Source organism: Epinephelus fuscoguttatus, linkage group LG6, assembly GCF_011397635.1.
Source record: "Epinephelus fuscoguttatus linkage group LG6, E.fuscoguttatus.final_Chr_v1".
Taxonomy (NCBI): domain Eukaryota; kingdom Metazoa; phylum Chordata; class Actinopteri; order Perciformes; family Serranidae; genus Epinephelus; species Epinephelus fuscoguttatus.
In genome coordinates this window covers 12,140,868-12,161,254 of record NC_064757.1, presented here as the reverse complement: position 1 = coordinate 12,161,254, position 20,387 = coordinate 12,140,868, and the positions used below count along the sequence as shown (strand labels likewise).

The 20,387-nt window shown below is 41.3% G+C and overlaps 1 protein-coding gene across 9 annotated transcripts in view; it reads right to left on the bottom strand.

Annotated features, from left to right (window-relative positions):
• arvcfb (ARVCF delta catenin family member b) overlaps positions 1–20,387 on the bottom strand; it is a 322,620-nt gene that overhangs the window by 3,423 nt on the left and 298,810 nt on the right. For 8 of the 9 annotated variants that reach the window (XM_049577961.1, XM_049577962.1, XM_049577963.1 and 5 more), the window contains 7 exons: positions 14,518–14,645; positions 12,712–12,862; positions 12,242–12,434; positions 10,943–11,054; positions 10,596–10,683; positions 6,599–6,690; positions 4,538–4,650 (listed from right to left, as the gene is read on the bottom strand). In XM_049577961.1, coding sequence (XP_049433918.1) covers positions 4,549–4,650; positions 6,599–6,690; positions 10,596–10,683; positions 10,943–11,054; positions 12,242–12,434; positions 12,712–12,862; positions 14,518–14,645 — 866 coding nt within the window. In that variant the 3' untranslated portion in view covers positions 4,538–4,548. The remainder of the gene's footprint in view (positions 1–4,537; positions 4,651–6,598; positions 6,691–10,595; positions 10,684–10,942; positions 11,055–12,241; positions 12,435–12,711; positions 12,863–14,517; positions 14,646–20,387) is intronic. The other variant, XM_049577967.1, reaches the window with a different exon arrangement.

Here is a 20,387-nt window from a genome sequence, read left to right as displayed (position 1 = left end):
ACAAGTGGCCCCCCCCGCCAAAAAAAAGAAAAAAAAAGAATGCAGCTTTAACACAGCTTAACAGCTTAACACTCCTCTGTCCATCCATATTACTCAACAGGAGTCTATTTTCAGCTGCAGGTTAACATGCAATTGGCATGTTTTTAAGTGGACCTCTATGGCACAGAGGAATAAGATAATCTGGTTTTGGCTACGGAGACAATAGGTCTTAGCAGGATACATTTATTGTTGGTTTTTGTCTTTTCATGTGATTTGTTGACAATAAGAAAAATCTAGAATATCACCAGCCTTTTCCTTAAACATCACAGACTAAAATGTGTTCTTTTTTTAGAGCAGGAAACACATTTTGTCATCAATGGATGTTGATTTAGAGTGAAACTCTGCAGTTTTGCTTTTATGTCCAACAGCGAGACAATCAGGTGGCGTTATCACAGTACTTGACACATTGCATCACTGTTAACAAATGCTTTAATCATGTCAGCCCAGATGGCAAATGGAGGCAAGAGACAGCAAAACAGATGCCTAATGTGCTGGATGAAATCCTGCATGTGCTCAGTGAAGTGAAAATGACTTACCTGATGCTTTATTCTTAACGTTACCTTACCTTTACTGTAGTCATAAAATTACAATGAATGCCACAAATCATACCACTGTATCTGTAAAGAGTCTCTGTGATGTATTTCCTATGATAATGTAATGGATGGGGGTGAAAGAGTGGAACGGATGGCCACTGACAAAGAAGATGACGATGAGGAAGACAGTGAGGTCTGATGAGAGGCCTCTGGCACAGGATAGGACAGGTGTGGAGGAGGTGGAGAGAAGACACATGCTGCTGATAGAGGAATGACAACTACTGAAGCGCACCCAGATCAGCTTGCAGCTTTGCAAAAGTCATTTGGTGGCACATTTAATAATGGGTCAGTTTAGGAATTCAGTCAAAATCTCCAAAGCAAACAGTCACTAATGCCTTGTACATAAAATATGTGCAGGTTTAGGGGCATCACTAATATAGACTTCTTTCCCTGTGACTTGTGTAACAAACTGTTGCCTTGCAGCTGAAGTGCACGAGCACTGAAAAATGGCAAAAAATAAAAAATAAATTCAGCATCTCTTCAATGGAGGGGAACAAAACAGTATTTCTAATGAAGATAAAACAGTTTTGGCAGAAAGCCTTCATTTGATTTTAGCTCTTTTAGTTGTAGCTCTATTCACCGAAACTGATTAAAGCTTTCTGTTGAAACACGTGATATTTTCAGAAATCTCTCAACCACAGAGAGAAGCTATATTTCTTTCAATTTATTGTCCTTGTTTCAACTGTATTTCTATTTATGTTTATGTACAATAAGACAAACAAATCAGTCATATTCCTTGTATGTGTACACATACTTGGCAAATAAAAGCTGATTCTGATTTATGATCATCTGAGTAAGAAGCCACTCAGCAATGATTCATGGATTTTACCACAAAATATTCAAATCAGCTATCAGACCTCAAGATGTATGTAAACTGAATTGATGTGAGCTCACCCTTCATTACATCTCTGCCTTGGGACATATTATGTGTGAGTCAATAATGTGGGAGTTTATGTGTGCACAAATTATATACGTTGGCTTCCATCATCAAGTCATCAACTTACATGAATTATTTATCTTGTTATCTTGTGCCATGTGCATGCTGAATGTAGACTGAATGCAGAGATTCTGTGTGTGTGCATATTCCTCTGTTTCCCTACTGCTTTTCATTAAAGGATAACTGAGTCCCTGGAGGTTCCATCTAAAGTGCAGAAGAATGGTTTCTCTTCATCATTTGCCATCAATTTCAGCAGAGGCTGTCAGGGTAAGCAGTGAGTGAAGCTTGGCATACATTTCAATCAGACAGGTGTTGCTAAATTGTAAACAGAGACCAAAGCCTGTGTACTTTCTATGTGTAATACACCCTCTTTTATTCTATTTTATAATAACGTATTGATCACCTTGAGCAGCTAAATTAGCTGTAAAATGGTAAAATAACTATGGGATGCATTAAAGTAACATTTGCTAAGCTCTGTCCCCCTTAGTTACTGTTGCTACACCTGTCAAGCTTTCCGTTCTGATATAATGCAGTTTACAATAAAACATGTTTAGCATGTTTATCACTCTTAAGTTTGAAAAAAAATAGGTTCTTAATTCAAGACAGGCAGACAGTAGCAGGTTTCTCATTTTAAAGCAACAATATTGACGATTGCCTGCTAGAAATGAGAAACCTGCTCTTGTCTACTTTTCCATTTCTAGTCAGCAACAATCAATGGCTGACATGACAACTGTTGTAGGACATTTCATCAGCTGTAGCTAGATAGCTAATCAAGCTAATGTTAGCTTCCTGAGTTGGTTAAAAACCCTGATAAGGAAAATGTTAGACATAACAACACATTCTAAAGCTCACCGAACTTGTCAAATACCCACGCTTGGTCGGTGGCTCTGGGTGCCCCTCAAGCCTTAGTATCGGACACTCATGGACAGCATGTCAATAAATGCTCATTATATGCAGTATCTTTTAAAATAAACTTTAATTTTCAAAGGTTTCCACTTGTTTTATGCACACAGTCTCTTCTCAAATTAGCTTCCAATGTAGGTTTACTTCATTCTTAGATTTACTTCCTTAGGCTTAGGCAACAAAAGTACATGGTTACATTTAGAAAAAAACATTACTCTGAGTGTTGTGAGAGAGACTGAGTTGGACGCAATTGTAATTTCATTTCAATATAATCCTGATTGGCTGCTTAGCTTACATGCCTGTAGTATTTTTCGACTGTTGTTTTCACTTTTAGTGTTAAAGCTTTTAGCATGAAGACTAACCAAAGTATTTGGCAAACATGGCGCCTCGAGTTTGCCTGGTTTGCTGGGATACAATAAAGAGCAGGACAGAGCTGCAAAAGTTATCCTAAACTCTGACATCATACAAGGCCAGCTTCCACACAGTGGGTAAATAAAATACAATGGATGTGCAGGTTCTTTTTAAACTGTTACCCACAAATTAGTTAGTTAATGCTGTGCTTTTTGGCTTTAGAAGTAAGGCTGTGTTCACACTTAGGGTGCCAGTATCTCAGTCCATAGATACTTGGGTTGGGAACCAAAGGATTGCCAGCTCAAGTCCCTGTCTGGACCAAATATGGAGTGTGGACTGGTAGCTGGAGAGGTGCCAGCTTGTCTCCTGGGCACTGCTAAAGTGCCCCCAAGCAAGGCACTGAACCCCCAACATGTGTTTGTGCATGTGTATGTATTTCCAACCTATTCATATAAATGTATGTGTATATATATGTGTGTATATATATATATATATATATATATATATATAGGGGTTAATTAAGTATATCTTCGTCATTTTTAAAGCAATAATCTAACACCTGACATTTGTTGCTGCCAACAGGCGTGACACACTACAATCAAGGCTGGGCTGGCCTTATCTTTTTTCGGTGCTCCAATGACATGGCAAAGCATCAACCAATCATATGTTTTTGTTTCTAGCTGAGGTACGATGTTATTTCGCTTAGTTAGCTGACACTATACTAGCTTTATGTACACTGCTGTGCACACAGGGATGAAATGGGGTGGCAAAATGTGATGTTAAAGAGGGCTCAAACTCTTAACATAAGCATTGTTATTATTTTTGACCAGCTACAAACTTTGGATGATGTTCAGTCGAGGTGGTTTGTGTCAAGTAGCAAACACACGCAAGCCTGTATTGACATAACTACGTTAACGAATACCTGAAAAACACTTGAGTGGTGTCGCTCGTAGTGTGAACATGGCATAATGCTCTGTTACTGCTGTAGGTGGCAATCGTGTTAGATAAGCATGCTAATGGTTGCAGCTTACACACGACTTACACTTTTGCTCTTGTGGTTTTGGTTTTAGCTAGAAAAAAGAGACTACAAACTCTTTAAATGCTGAGTATCACTGTTACTACAGCCCGATGAGAACTGCTTCAACCTGTGAAGAAATCTACAGCTTGACAGGCTCTCTGTGCCTAATTATGATTGCTAAGGCTACAAGTGAACAATCACTGCTCCAGGGAAGAGACGGGCAAATGTCATTTAAGGTATAACAAATGAGACAGATTTGAATAAAAATGCTGTCACGGGGACATCAGCATCAAGTTTTGATTGTCAGTATGTTCCACTTTTGCAATTAAATCTGTAACTTGATTCTTTAGAGCACCATCTTTTCTCTCAACCTACAAATGAAAGTGCGTGCAACATAAGAGCCTGTGTAATCATGAGGGATTTAAATATAATGTAAGAATTTGAAATGCTGCTTAAAATAAAACAAAAGCAAACTGTGAATGAATTATTTAAATATCCATCAAAAGAACAATGTGACTTCTCCAGCTGACTGCTCTGGGTGCAGGGTGACAGCAGGTCTACATGATATAGTGTGAGGGTTGAAAGGAACACAGGTGGAAACGATGAACAAAGAGGGAATGAAAAGGATGCAACAATCCGATCCAAAAGGTAAAAGTTGTTATTTTTTTTGTTGTGCTTTTATTTTTTCAGACCTACCATGCATGCATTTAGACCCAGGAGTCAACAGGCTGGGGCTTAACATCACAAGCGTCCACCAGACTGACCGCAGGCCTGTTACTCCTGATATAGTGTTTCCTATTTGTGTCATTCTGTGGCCACAGGAGGACGGGTTAAAAAACAAAACAAAGCAAAACAAAAAAAGAGGTCAATACATTTCACAAATACACTCACGCACACACACACATACACATGCATCCAGGATCAGAGAAGCCAGTGTTAGTTCCCTGCCTTCAGGATAGCTTGGAAAGAAGTCAGAGTGATTTCAAAACAGAGAACCAAAACATGCAAATGAAAGAGGGAGAGAGCAGTTTCAACAGCCAAGTTACATTCAAAGCGGGCAGAACACCTCTGGGAAGTACAGACGGCAGACTTAGAAGACAGCTTTGGAGTTATGCTAGAAGGCCTGTACGCTCTGAAGACAAACACAACTGTTTATTGTGATTACTCCTGTCTGTGGCTTCTGAGCTGGGTAAGAGTTTCTGCCATTTCAAGATGCGACAGTATAACCTCAGCTCTGACTGGTTTATTAGTTAACCTAAATATGATGAAGAGGAGGTGTCAACCTAAATGAACTGTTGAAGCCTAAGGTCAGAATTGAGTGCTGAAGATGCCAAAAGCTGCTATTTTATGCAGCTAAACATTCGCTGCTTTATTTAATCTTTAAATGGGATAACATTTGCACTTGCTCTGGTTTAAAAGCCTCTGAGCAGCTATAAGACATCACGTTATACTAGAATTTCCTTCTTTTTTACTCAACACAAACAGCTATACTAACATAATATAGAAAAGACATCAGTTAAAATAAAACTCCACACTGAAAATAAAAACTGTAAGAGCAACTTAACACCAGATAAAAATTGTGTTTCTGCAGACCTCCAGTGGTTTAAGTTTTTAAGTTGATGCAATGATGAAGAAGCGTGACATCACTGTTGGGTGTCACTGCAGTAGCAGTAGAGTACTGACAAGCCAGAGGCCAGAGGGGCAAAGAAACTGAAACCTTCGACCAGAGAGGGCAGAGAAACGTTGCTTTTCAGCCTGGTGTTAAGTTCCCCTTTCAACAAAACAAATTACTGTAGCACCTTTAACTTGATAAAGAAAAAGCCACTAGAATAATGGAAGTAAAAGTAATTTCTATATTTTCTGAAAGTATTACTGTAAAGTATTTTCTGATTTACAACTACTGAGTTAGTTGACATGACACGGCATACCCACTTTCTATTAAAGCATGAGTAACTACCTACCAAAGGCAAACTCATGTGCAATTCTGATAAAAAGCCAAACCCCACAGATTACTAACTGGACTATTAACTCTGCTTCAGACACAATTTCCATACTGACTTTGCCTTGGAAAGATTTGTCACATTTTTAAACTGCACAGAGAAGCAGATATACGACCATACACCTTAAGAGACTTACGCTAACCTGGCTTTAATGGACCCTTTATTGCCTTCATTTTACAATCCCACAGGGAAACCTTTTCATCTAGCACTAAAGTAGATCAAAAGTAAACTACAAAAAGTACTTGAGAGTCTTTTGACACATGTCAGACATCCCTTGAGGCCATTATCCTGTGACTCCTCTTTGAGGCTGGGTAGCAAATCAGCTCAACAATAAACAAACTAAAGCTGCAGTGTGAAGCGCCTGTATAATCAACACACGACCACTTGATAATGCAGCAGTCTGTTCATTGACAAGGCAAGGGGTCGTCTCCGCGAGGAGCGGTTGTTGGCGGTTCTTTTAATCAGTCTCAGATTAATTACAGGCGCCAAAAGCTTACACTCAATTAACTGGTGGCTCTCAGATCTGAGGCTGTCCACAGCGCTGAGCAGTGGCGGGCAACATTAACAGAGGATGACAACTTCCAGCCTCTTTAAAGAATCGATAGGATTAAGAGCCTCTAATGAGGACCACCACAGAAAACATGAAGAGAAAGGAAAAGAGAGAGACACAGAGGGAGAGGACATGTGAAAATATTTCACCAAGACATCATTATTTCACCCTCTATCCCCTGGGAGTCCAGAAGAGGTCTGCCTGTACCTTTAATGGCTCCCGTTCTGTCAGGTCCACTGAGCTGTCGACTGTCTTGTATTTGCAGTCCTTGTCCCTCTGGTCAATGGTGGAGTAACCATCTAATGGGGTCAGAGAACAACGGTCAGTTAATTCCTCTCCGTCCTCATTTTTTTTTAAAAAACGGTGACAGATAGTTTATGGAGTTGTTTTAACCTGTGTGGAGTGACAGACTGAAAGGTTTTCTGCACTGGAACACTTAGGAGAGTGCCTAAAAGTAGACTAAACAGCACATTCTTAGCTTGCACTTGTCTAAACTTTGTGGCACTCACGTTATTTACAACCATGGCAGGCTTAAAACAAACTAGACAAAGTATCTACAAGCAGTATTTGACCCTGTCTTTAAAAATGCACTCTCACATATTCCAGTTCAGGGCCAGAATTTATCAAGCATCTCAGAGTAAGAAGTCGGCCCCAACTGGCCACAGCCTCTCAGAGTGAAGCACACTGTATTTGGTCTTACTCTGAGGATTAGGAGTTCAAACATTTTATCAACATTTGCAACCATGAAAATCAATGCGATCATAGCAGAGATTAAGGAAAGCTCTGGAGAGTTCCCAATATGTTAGGAGATGCCAAAAGTCTCTCCTCCAACATTCATTTGATGGCGATGAGATTATTAAGAGATACTTTTTTGGCAACTACTGCTAAAATTTTTTGACGGACCTTGTATGAGATGCAAAAGGAAGCACATGCCTTTCTTGGAAAAAAGTGCAGCTTTGCAACAGTAAGAATTTGGGTCTGTTACAAACAGTAAATAAATCAAACTTTGATCACTTGCACACCTCCTCAGATAATGAGTGGATTCATTTTCACCAACACGCAGTGTGAAGTGGATTATTTATCCAATGGTTCATTAATTCGTTTATAATTACGGATAAAAGAGCTTTAAAGATGTCTTGATCTATAAAGTAATCATGTTGTTAAGGTGTATTTCTCAACACTGGGCGAGAATACACATTTTTCCCATCTGTAAGGTCATGTACAATTCAACAGGAGCTGTTGTGTAGCATAGTCATCGCTGAGTGCGCAGTACTGCACAATACATACAAAATGCAATGCTAATATTGGCACTAAAATTGTAAAACATTTATTGCTTAAGCCACACAAGGAGCTTCTAATATTTACTTAGAGCCTACGATGTGAATAGCTCATTGTTATACACCAATCAGCCTGAATATCAAAACCACTGACAGGTAATCTCATTACAATACAGTGCTCTGCTGGGAAACCTTGGGTCCTGGCATTCATGTGCATGTCACTTGATGTGCTGCACCCACACAAATACCATTGCAGAGGTACAACCCCTCATGGCAACAACACTCCCGATGGCAATGCCCCCCTGCTCAGCAATGGCCTGAGGAATGTGATAAAGAGCTTGAGGCATCAACCTGGCCTCCAAATTTCCCAGATCCCAATCTGCTCGAGGATTCGTGGGACGTGCTGGTATCCCATAGGCACTTTCGCACTTGCCTCTGACCTGTAGATGCATGGACACAAGACCTCTGGGGGTGTCCTAAGATGTCACTGGGGAATTGGCTATGGATCCTATAAGTTATGTGGGTTGCGAGGTGGAGTATCGACATTTCCCATGGGCGCTCAATCATATTAGGATCTGGGGAATTTAGAGGCCAAGTTCACGCCTTGAGGTCTTTGTCACATTCCTTGGTTCATTCCTGAGCAGTTTTTGTGGTGTGGCATGGCACACTGTCCTGCTGAGGGGGTTCACTACCATCGGAGAGTGCCGTTGCCATGAAAGGCGTATTTAGTCTGCTACAGTGTTTGGATGGGTGGTATGGCATCAAGTTTCTACACATGTAACACATAAAAACCTTGCTATTTTCTGCATTCCCAATTTTACCATTGTTTAATATTTCAAACCGCAACCATCATAAAACTGTCATCATAAATTCTATTTAACAGCTCTGAGTGTTGAAACAACCTTCTCTCTTGGGAGTCCTTCTCCTTGTTCATATTTGATGTAGGAGGCTTCATACAAACCCTACTTTGTAGAAAGAGTATTTTTAGCCCTACTTCAACTTTCAGCACAATTCCTAGGAGGGATTCTTAGATGCTTAATAAATATGGGATGAGAGGCTTGTAGCAAAACCAGCATGATATACTCTAAGACAGCGTGTTTGGGTAAAAGGGTGAAAAAAGCCCCAAGTACCTCTTAAAAGTTACTTCTTCACTGTGAAAACTCTTATTCTATCTATCACCTCCAAGAGTCAAAACATTCGTAAGAGGTAAGAAAATTCTGAACAATAGCAGGATTTACTTTGAAAGAAGCACCGCGGAGGAGCTCTGCCCTATGAGATATTAAGAATGTTTTTCATTTAAGTGGAGAACCACCCACATCTTTTGGTGTCGAGCTCCTAATGAAGGCCCAGCTTTGTACAAACATCTTGTCAAGAGAGGGGTCTTGCACACAGCATCAAAGAGCGTCATGTCTGAAGTCATCATACCGAGATCACAGTGTTCGGCGGTTTGAATTTTCAGATTAAAAATAACATCTTGGCAACGGCAAAAGAACTAGTTGAAGAGATGTTGAATCAAAGACACTGTTGGACACCGGAGAGAGATTAGAGGAGAGCTAGCTCTTCTTTGGCTAAGGACGATCATGCAGTCTGGCTCTTACCTGGACCCAGCTCATCCATAGGTATCATATCACCACTGCCACATTTCCTGGTGCCTGAAAAGCATTCATATGCCATTTGTACAAAAGCGGCGCAAACACAAACTGAGTCATTGAGCCAAAACGCTGCTGCTTTTCAGGGTAATGGGTCTCGGCCAGTGATTGAATAATGCAAACTGAGAGTGGGCTGGCATGAGCGCCGCGCATCATGCGCATGTATGGATGCAAAAAACAAAAAGGAAGGGGGGCACAAGGCCAAAAATCAGGACATTAAACTGCTGCTATGCTATTGACTCCTCTGTCAAAGAGATGTTTGTTGTTGGGCCAATGTACTGCAAAAGTCCCCCACCCTCCCCCACATATACTGCTGCTGTTATAGAAAACCTCTATCCCGGTCCTTCCATTGTGGATACAGCTATACACACTTACATAAGGGTGGGGAAGTTTTATTATCTCCGACCCTATTACGTCAATCTAAAACCCACGGCAAAAATACAGAAAGAGTTCAGCATCTAAAATAAGGACATCTTTTTCATATTCCCAAACTAACTTTTTAAAGGTTGAAGGTTTTGGTTCAACAGCAGCAGTATGCTGTTCAAAGCTCCAGCTCCCATTTTAAGTGCTTCATTTTTGACCCCTATGAATGGTTTTATTGCAACATGTAACACACCACAGCTTCACCACACAGAAGATGAGAGTAGTGATGTGGCAGGCACAGTGCTTCAATATAGCCATGAGAAAAATAAAGACGTGGTCAGCATAGTGAACACAATCACGCACTGTTTTCAAGTTACTGTTAGTGTTTTGTTTAGACCCGTTTTGAGGACTATATGGGTGGGATACTCCATGTAAAGACCAAAACATATAGTTTGTGTACTTTAAGCCCTGACGTATCCTTCTTATAGGATAAATCTGGTGATATTCTATATTTTTCTTGTCAATTATCTTACTGTCTATAAATCTCATGAAAAGCATGACTGATACCGTCCCCCAAAATACAATATTCAATTAATTTTGCTAAATACTACAGTACCCAGCTGTTTTAGAACATTCTTAAGTATTTTTTAAACAATGTTCATGGCCTGTTTTTAAAGATTTACATATTTAAGAGGAACCAATGGGCTCAAAGCTGAGAGCCACACACAGGGTAGAGAAACTGAAAAGTACTGACAGTGATACTAAAACAGTTTTGGTGATTTCATAGGACTGAGGGACATTTAATTGTCATTTTGCTGAGGAACCTTGAAATATATTCTCTGGTTTATCCCACCCACTTGATCCTCTAAGCAGGTGAAAACAGCAGTGTTCACAAACACATGGACTTTAACTGACCTTGGTTCTTCTCCATCAGGGGTAGGGTGGTGTCGTCATAGCCTGGCTTGCCGTTCTTTGTCGCTTTAGGGGTGGCTGTCACCGTGGGCTGAGAGAAGAAGAAGGCAGGTTCATACACATGCTGTATTTAAGCATATTTGTCACTGGAGGTTTATCTTTAAATATTTTACACAGTGTGGAATGCAAATACTTCATGGGACACCTCATTAATGGCAAAGTAGTTATTCCCAAAACGAGTGTCTTTAAATGTGTAAATAATATTCTTTAATAACCTGATGTTACAATAACAGCAATTTGGCTGTAGATTGTGTATGAAGGATAACTCCCATGTGATTACACTTCTGTACCTGGAAGTGGCTTTTGTTCCAGCCGTCCTTGGTCAAAGCGTTCCTCAGCTCCTTATAACTCCAGACCGTCTGCAGCACGTGGGATGCCGCCTTGGTTTCGCGAGCTGATTGGCTGGAGGCATCACAAGAACAAAGAAGAAATGAAGAAATAATACAGCCATACAGCCATTAAAGGCAGAACCCCCCACCCCCACAAGTGACGGCTAGGTATACTAGCGCACAAATCAATCTCTTTATTGAAAGACGTTGAGTCCCCTGAGCAGCTCCAGGGTCTAGTTTTTAATTCATAGCCAGATGAGTGCACATTTCCTTTCATTAGCTACCTCAGAGCCACCAGTATTAATTACATGTCGGTGGGGGCTTCACTTCAAAGAAAACTAATCTCATGTGGGTGAGAGGAAATGCAGCTATTCGGTCTGTGAGTTAACTATGTTTATTCATGCTAGTTGGAGTGACGCTCCGTATGATCAATACTTCACCATACAAGGACGAGCATTTGAAAAGTGCTCTTGATCTGAAATTAAAAGCATGGTGCACACACTTCAGTTTGGAATGGTGGCAATATTTAAGAAACCTCTTCATAATGTTCACCTTAATATCGGTTTAACTGTCAATATCTGATAGTTTTTATTCACCAGGGAATAGAGGAACTACTACACCTTTACTTGTAGAAGCAGCAGCACCTTCAGAGGCACCCCTCTCTAACAATGCCCTCCACTTCTGAAAGCCTCTTAATTAATGTGTGGTTGGTAGTGGTGTGTGGGCTACGGCTTGTTAGTGTATAGTATTGTGGTAGCCAAGCTCGGGCCATTAGAGACACATTACATTATCTTCCACGAATACTAATACAAAGGGCTCATGACGCAAATGCATTCAAGGTCACGCTGTAATTATTACATGTATAATGGTATACATAGGATGTCCACACTTCTGACATGGTTTACATGAATATGAACATACAGTTGGTGTTTGGTTCACTGCTTGCAATACAAACTGTTTGACCTATGGCATATAAAAACACTAGAAAAAAGCAATCGCCCAAGATTTATTGGACACATTGTGGATTTGGGTAAACCAAGCATTCATTAGGCAGCTTTTTTGTGATTAAAGATAAAACAATTCTGCCAGTGTTGCATGTATAATCATGCACATGCCACTTGGGGCTGCCCATGTGTAAAAAGTAGCCCAATTAATACACAAAATCATCAATAACACCAATTAATCCAAATAAGCCTGGTAGTTTAGATGCACTCACATGCTGTAAAGCGACATTAATATGTGATGTACTTTAAGTGTTACCTGGTCCTGTTGATGGCGACCAGTTTCTCAATGGCCTGGGCCTGGACGAGGGAGCGGGCATTTTCAGAGCTGTCAGTGACAATTTCATGGATGGTGTTGAGGATGGCGACAACAGTGTCCTCCTCCAGGTTTTTGGCTGGCCGCTGCTGACCGCTAGGTAGGTTGCTCACCAAGTCCCGCATGGCATAACTTCCTGTAAGGTGAAGTCAGGTAATCAGGTAACAGTGCTGACAATAATTTTTAATTGGAATGTAATCAAATTTAACCTGAAGAGCTAATTATATGAGATATTTTATGACAATGCCTTAACATATCATGTGGTACAGCACTGAGTCCTCTGGGGAATGTGTGTGACCTTTGTCGCCTTTGTCGTAAAAAAAAGTCATGACAATTTTATACTTGATGTTCACAATACAGACATCCATTATATAGCCATTTATGCATAGACATTTTTTGCTAATGGACTGTACCGATCAGGTCCTTGTTGCGGCGGTCGATGGACAGATTGCGCAGGGCGATGGCCACAGCTCGGACCACCTTGTCGGAGTCGGAGCGCAGCAGCTCCACCAGGATGGGAAGACCTTTCTCCTTACGCACCGTGGCTCGGATGTAGTTGGACCACTGGAGGAGGCAAACAGAGGGTACAGTGTGACTGCTTTTTATAATTTCACCTTTAACCACATCGGTAGGCTGAGTGAGCACATGCTGTCAGCAGCATCCTGTTTGACATTCATGCAGACCTACAGATTCTCACCTGGGAGCTGCCCAGCATGACCACATATCTTTTCATTTGACCACAAGGGAAAGCTCCACTGCAGTAGTTCAGGTCACCTCCATAAGGAACACTCTTGATATATACGCTTTCATGCTCACACACACACACACACACACACACACACACACACACACACACACACACACAACTGATACATGCACACACACCCAATCATTCATTCACTCTGTACAAGACAGCTCAGCGCAGCTCCTTGTGCCTGACTAATTCACAGCATTTCACAGTGGGGCTCTGAATGGACATGTGATATAATTTGTCTTAATTTAAACATCAGTAGATTTTACTTCTCTTTTTTTGTTACATGAAACATTAAGTTTGACATAAAAGGGTTTATCTTCTAAGCGCTGGTACCCCAAGAGATGTAATTAAGCAGAGGACAGGCACAGCTGCACCACCAGGTGGCAGTAGTAAGCCTTAAGAAACAGATCAACATCATGCTACAGAACTGAGCAGTGGCAAAGTATGAGGAGGATTTAAAGAAGAAGCTCTGATATCCTCCCAGGAAGCAGGGACATGCTTTGTCCAGATGTGACAGTGTGATGGGTTAGCGGCTCCACAGGTTCTTGAGCCTTGCCAGGCATTCTGATCAGCTCCAACAGGGCAAAAAAACACACCAAAGGAAACAACGATTCCTCTTCAAAATGCTCACCTGAGCTGAAAATCACTACTGCTGAATTATTAACACAAAATGTGAGACCCAGGGGCTGAAACTAAGAAAAAAAAAAAATCAAGAGTCGGGGTGTTTTTTCTACTCTAGGTATAAAGGATTGGAGCCGCTGATGAATTCAGAGGACTGACGGATATGTTTACAGTCTGATGCACGGGTGTTAAGAGAAGCGCTGCCGTGGACTGAATGCAACCAGCCTGCTAAAAAACATAAGTGACTGCTCTTGCCCGAGGTGTTGCTCATAAACTGGCATTCGACAACTAGCCTTCCCTGTTGATAATTTACTACTGCCTGCAAGCCAGGCAGCCTCTAAGCAGCTCCACAGCCGCTCTAATTGGAATAAATGTCTGATCCTGGCTCTGGAGGATCTCGCATCATCCATCATCAGAGGCAAACATCTAACAGAGATGAAACTTTGGTGTACATTAGTTATCTAACCCTTATCTAGTCATGTAATCCCACCTAAGTGGATGGTTGTGACCAAAAAAGGGAACATCAATGAAAGGACTGTGCTGGAGCTACCTGCTGCCTGGTTCGATCGTGCCTCGGTCTTGCAATTTATTTAAGCTTACACAGTGGCAATAAAGTTTTCAGAAACAGTGTATCTACAACTTGTTAGTGGCTCTAAGCACCTCTGTTTTCTTTTAAGCCCATCAGACTCTGTATTTTTGCTCCAGTCACAATTGCAGATTTCTGCTACTGAAAGGTCAGTGATGAGGGCAGACGTTGCAAGAAAGCAATGTACGAGAAAAGAAATCTAAAAGTCAGACAGGACATAGTGTTTATGTGTTGCACCCTCCCCAACCCTGGACTCACGGTCCACTGTCCAGCGCTGAGATTTTGCAGAGCCCCAGCAGCAGCCTCCAGGGTGTTGTAGTTCTGGCTCTCCGTCAGCAGAGATAGGTAGAGCCTCACCACTTCCGGCTGATACAGCAGCTCGAAGCCTGCAGGGAAATACAGAGGGGAAAAAAACTGGTTAGACTTCCTGGCAAGACAGACTGGCCAATTAGGCTGTGTGAAGGTACCGGCGGTACAGTGCTGAGGTTTATCTCGGACCATGGGGAGAGTTCTTTGGCAAGGGGAGACAGGGCAGAAGCCTGGGCTTACCAGAATGGACAATGCCTCTGGTAACAGCAGAGCAACCTTGACAAATGCCACAAAATTTGGGATGGAAATTAAAGTCTGTCCACTTGGTTTCACAATAGGCTGCAAGTGCTGAAGCAGTGCCTCGTATCGCTCCAAAAGCATTATAATTGAAAACACCTCAGTGTTATAAATGAGGAGTACACAACAAGGAGAAAATATTGACCCGACCAAACCCAAAGTATTTGAGAGGGAGGTTTATCTCACTAGCACATAACACATTCCACCACAGTCAATCATTAGGCCTCCCTCTGATGGAAACGTAATTACATTATCAGCTATTAGACAGAGCAGGCACAGGGAGAGACAGAGGCGTTGAATCACATCAAATCTAATTTATTCATATGGGGTTTTTCTTATTTTGCACAAACAGATTTGTCGCTAAGTGCTTTACAAGGTATCAACAAGACGCGAGACGATTCATTTAAAAGGTAGGGATCTGAGACCGAGGATGTTTCTTCTGTCAAGGTCATGTCGAGCTGTTCACATCTCTGGAGGGAGTCATACATTTTTTATGGCGAATACATCACACCACAGGAAGGGGAGGCATCTCGTCACATTTTAATGGCTTGAGCAAAACAATTCTTTACTAGTTTGATTATCCTAAAGGCACATTTTAACAACTCAGTGCATGTTCTTTATTTTAAAGAGATTATAAAGGTATACTTCACCCACAAAAAGATAATTTGTATATCAGTTACTTGCCCCATGTTACATTGAATTTGAGAAGAAAACTTTGCTTTTCTCGCATGTCTCCACAGTGAACGAAGAATCCAGAAACCGAGAAAATTCTTGATGAGTTGAAGTCATAGGGGGCCATGTTTAACAGCAGCAAAACTATATCAAAACATCTTTTACAAACTCTCATACAACTTGTGCACTTGCAAAAGCTTTACAATTTAAAACACTTCTGAATATAAGTAATGCACTTGGGAAAGCGCGTGTGTTTGAACTCTGCTTGTGCACTTCATTGAGTTCAAATGCACGCGTGCTACTTGTCCATGCGTGAGACTGTGCATTCAGAAGTGTTTTAAATAGTAAGGTTTCAGCGAAAATGCATGTGTTTGGGAAGCACTGAGCATACAACTGGATAATTGAGACATGGATTATACTGCATGAGTCTGTAAACAGATGTTTTGATATAATTTTGCTGTTGTTAAATGTGGACCCCTTCTACTCCAATTCATTAAGAACTTTCTCAGTGTTTGGATTCTTTGTTTACCATGGAGGCATGCGAGAAAAAACAAAGTCTTCCTCACAAGTTCAATGCAACATGAGGGGAGTAATTGGTATGGAAATTATTATTTTGTGGATGAAGTACTCCTTTAAAACGTAGTCATGTCAACAAATCTCAAGGTGTGTTGCTTCCATATGGAAGAACACAACATCTTAATCAATGACAAAAGTGCAAAGTGAATGTCTTTGGAGAAAGAAATCAGAACAAAGCCAGAAGTACGGCCATGGTGCTTCAACAGAGGGGACAATCTGCTATTACTCTGTAAGGCTTTAACAGACTTCAGCACTGTGAATCACAAGTTAGCTGATGCTTTGAAAATGGTGGCTAAAATCTCCTTTTACAGAAAGACCATTACACGAGCAGCTTCCTTCCTATCCTCTACAATAGCACACAAGCAATTTCAAATCCTTCTTCTATCCCTCTAGGCTCAAATTAAAGGAAGTATAAGCCACTGTTTCTTCCCATGCGCTCAGAGGGCAGAATTTCCAAGGTTCTATTTGAAAACCCCTGTATTATGTGGGTAGGGATATATTGTAACCCTATTTGATTGATGCATAAGGGCTGACAAGGCCCTCGGAGCATTTTTTGAGATCTTTTTGTAATGTGAGTGTGACTTGTGTCCAAGTGTAAAAGCATGAATCAAAACCCTTAAGAGGGCATCTTAAGGTAATGTCTCCTTTTTTTTATTGACATATTTTTTTTCAACAGAAGAAAAAGAAAACAGTGAAAAAGGGAATAGTGTCATTTGTGTGCTTGAGAGGTACAACAGAAACACACAAACTGACATTTGTGCCTCTAAATCCACATCTCACACCCGTAATTTGCAGAGAGCGGAAGCTTGGTCGCGCTCTGGGATTGCCAGATTCAGACACAGCTACATAGTTGTTAACACTCAAAAAGGCAGGGTTTTCATCCCTGCGGCATTTCCCCACCCCAACATCATGCCAAGCCTGCTCCAGAATGTGTGTGGGAGGAACTGCCAGGTCGGGAGGATGTTACTGTTAGGTGCTGCATGAGAAATCGCAAACTTCTTTTCAAAGCAGCAGCAGAAGCAGGAGCCGTCATGCGCAAGACCCCTGGTTGTAACCAGGTGCTAAAACATGAATCACATCAATAGGTTTTCTCGGAGGGGCGACGCAAGAGGGGAGAGTCTGCAAACCAGACACTCAGCAACATTCTGCATGCTCCTCATATTTCTGGGCCTACTGGGTGCACACTCAGCAAACTGGAGACCATCTTGCAGGCAGTCTTGTTGACAGACACTTCATCTCCAAGGCACATTCTCTCTGCACAAAATGTCAGCCCATGTTGAACGTTTGTTGCCAAGTTCGCCTGCACTCCAAGGCTGTGCTTTTTATAACGGTATTTTTGTAACTTAATCTGCAAATCCATATTTCCTCCATCTTGTAATTCCTGGGGTCTTGGTCAGGCAACCAACTGAAGCGACTTATGAAATTGCCCTTTTACAAATGAAGGACTCAAGACAAAAAAAAAGACATGTACTGTTCAACAAAGGAGGGTGAGAATGGAGGGAAATTCACTGGGCCTTTAAACTAATTCCTTTATCCTAAGTGGAATTTCTCGCTGTTGAGCCAGAGAATATCTCTGCCAGAGCTTTCAGTCAGCGTCCTTAGCAGGGGCTTAATGTCAGCACCAAGAGCCTTAGGTCTTTCCTAAAAGCACTAGCCAGGTTGAGCTCTTCTGGCAATTGTATACTGCAGTGTTGTCATCAGTCATCTCCTGCTAGCCTTTTGGCTTGCGAGTTGTCAGTTTGTTAGGCAGAATTACAATTCAGAGGGGAGATGAGCTGTCAGTGTGACGTGACCTTGGTGTTGCTCAGGGCAACCCACAGCCCCATATTCTGTGACAGACTGCAAACATGATGAGATTATTTAAATATGGATATATCCAGTGGTGGAATGTGGAGTGCATGCAAGCACAGAGCAATGAGTATACTGATGTTTTCAAACATCAGTGTCACATACATCTAGTTATAGTCACATATACATGGGACAGGCTCAGGCACCAGTTGTAGAATAAGTATTCAGAAGCTTTGTTGTGGTAGAAGATGAATTACTACAGTGGAAAAACCCTTCATTACAGAAAAAAGTCTAGCATTAAAAATTATGTATGTTAGGAAAATTTATTTAAAGAATCTATAATCAATATCTGTATAGCAACAATGGATCGAATGACAAGGTGGCAAGGTTGCAAATGTTAAAGGAGTAGGTTATAGTGACAAACTATTAGCTTTATAATAAAGATAAATGACATGACAGCTCCCCAAAAGTGAAGCCAAAACATATCGATCGCCCCCTGGTGGCTGGCTGCAGTATAGTTCATGAACCCTGCCCCCTCCCGGATAGTGGAGACATGAGCCAAACTAAAAACTCAAAGTACACATCAAATATTGTGAAATAAGATGGGTTTTTTTTTTGTCATTTTAGGTAGTTCTTATACCACCACAGTATGTTTAAGAGTTGGAGTGGCTGTGTCAGTGTCATGATAGACAGCTGTGTGCAGCAATCAGTGAGCTTGGGATTGGCTGGACAGCTGAAACTCAGTACTGCAGAGACTCTGGCTTTAATTAGATTATCCCACTGCTGTATGTTCAAGTGTTTGTTTTTCTGATAAGTTTGATTTTAATTAGTTATCTGATGCTATAAAAAGAGGGTGTAAAGATGTTGACCATCTTTATATGTAGTCACTTTGACAAACCTACAGGATTATCACGTGCAACCTCCTTGATAATGAACACATAAACCATATATATTACTGTATTATACATGTTGATATTGGATTATAAATTATGTATTATTGTGCAAGCAGTCGTTTATAATTTATTTAATTGAAGTGAAGCTTATTCTCACAATTTTAAATAATGTTGTAAAGTATAACCTATAACAGTGGGTCATAAGTTATGGGATGATTACATGTTTTGCATGAAAAATACGAATCTGCAAAGTATTTAATAACTAAAGTAAAAGATTATATCAAAATGATAATTACATAATGTTGAAGACAATATCTTGTCAATGATTCAAAAACAAAACAAAAAAAAAATCTATAAATGAATACATTATATTGTTACTAACGTTGCCATCTCCCTGTGCGCTGAGCCCAGCATGTCTATTCCCCCTGCTTGCTTGTTGGCGTGACAAACATCACACACAACTGTGGCACCTTACAACACTCCTGCTGAGCTCTGCTTCATAACCCTTGCTGAGGGAGACACACACACACACACACACACACACACACACACACACACACAGCTGTGCCTCTACACACAGTCAGATACGCATGCACAAAATGCTCCGGAGATCTGAGCTCATCCCTAAATAAGGTGAGAGGGGAGGAGCAGCAGGTTACTTTTCAAAGCAGTAAATGATGGTGACAACTCCTGCAACTGAGGTGAAGCTCAATTAGTGCCTGGGTACTACAGAGAAGGGCCTTTGTGGCGCTGCAGTGCGTGAAAACTGGGTTAAAAGAGTTAAGCTGAAGTGATTGAGTGATGCTCAGTGCAGAGCTATAGTTTAATTCTGTTCAAGTAGTCTCACTATTGGCTGCAATTAAAGCCAAGGTGTAGCGGTCTGACAGGCTGGTAAATGATAATGGATTAACTGATGGCTGAGGAGGACACACACACACACACACACACACACACACATACACACACAAACACACACACACACACACACTCATACATGTATGTGAACATAATGAAGACTCTCCTCTCAGACTCACACTCAGACAAACACCTCACTGACTCAATTCCCTCAGCCATCTGCCTTCCTCTAGGATAGTTGGCTGCATTCGTGCAGAACTGGACACACACCTCTGCCAACACCTCTGTGCGCACACACACACGCACGCACACACAAGCACGCGCACGCACACACACACACACACACACACACACACACACACCCCAAGCCCTCACCCGGACATGTCAAAAAGTGATGTTCATCGATCCAGTCTGGCTACAACGCGTACAGGGTCTCTTCCTGCTTCTACACCAGCGCTGTGCTAGCTCCATTTATTTACTGCTCCATTTCCAGCACACAGCACTTCCATCGAATCAGAGGGACATGATGGCATATCACTTTCTACAACTCATGGGGGAGTTTTACAGTGCTGTGAAAGGACTGGAGAGAGATGTAGGAAGATAAAGAGAGTGGCAGATGGAGAAAAAAAAAGAAAACAAACTGCAGAAAATAAATAAATCCCTCCTATCTGTCAGCCTCAGACATTTTTCTGTAACAGCTTTTTGCTCTTTTGTAGCCATTCTATGCTCACGGGAATA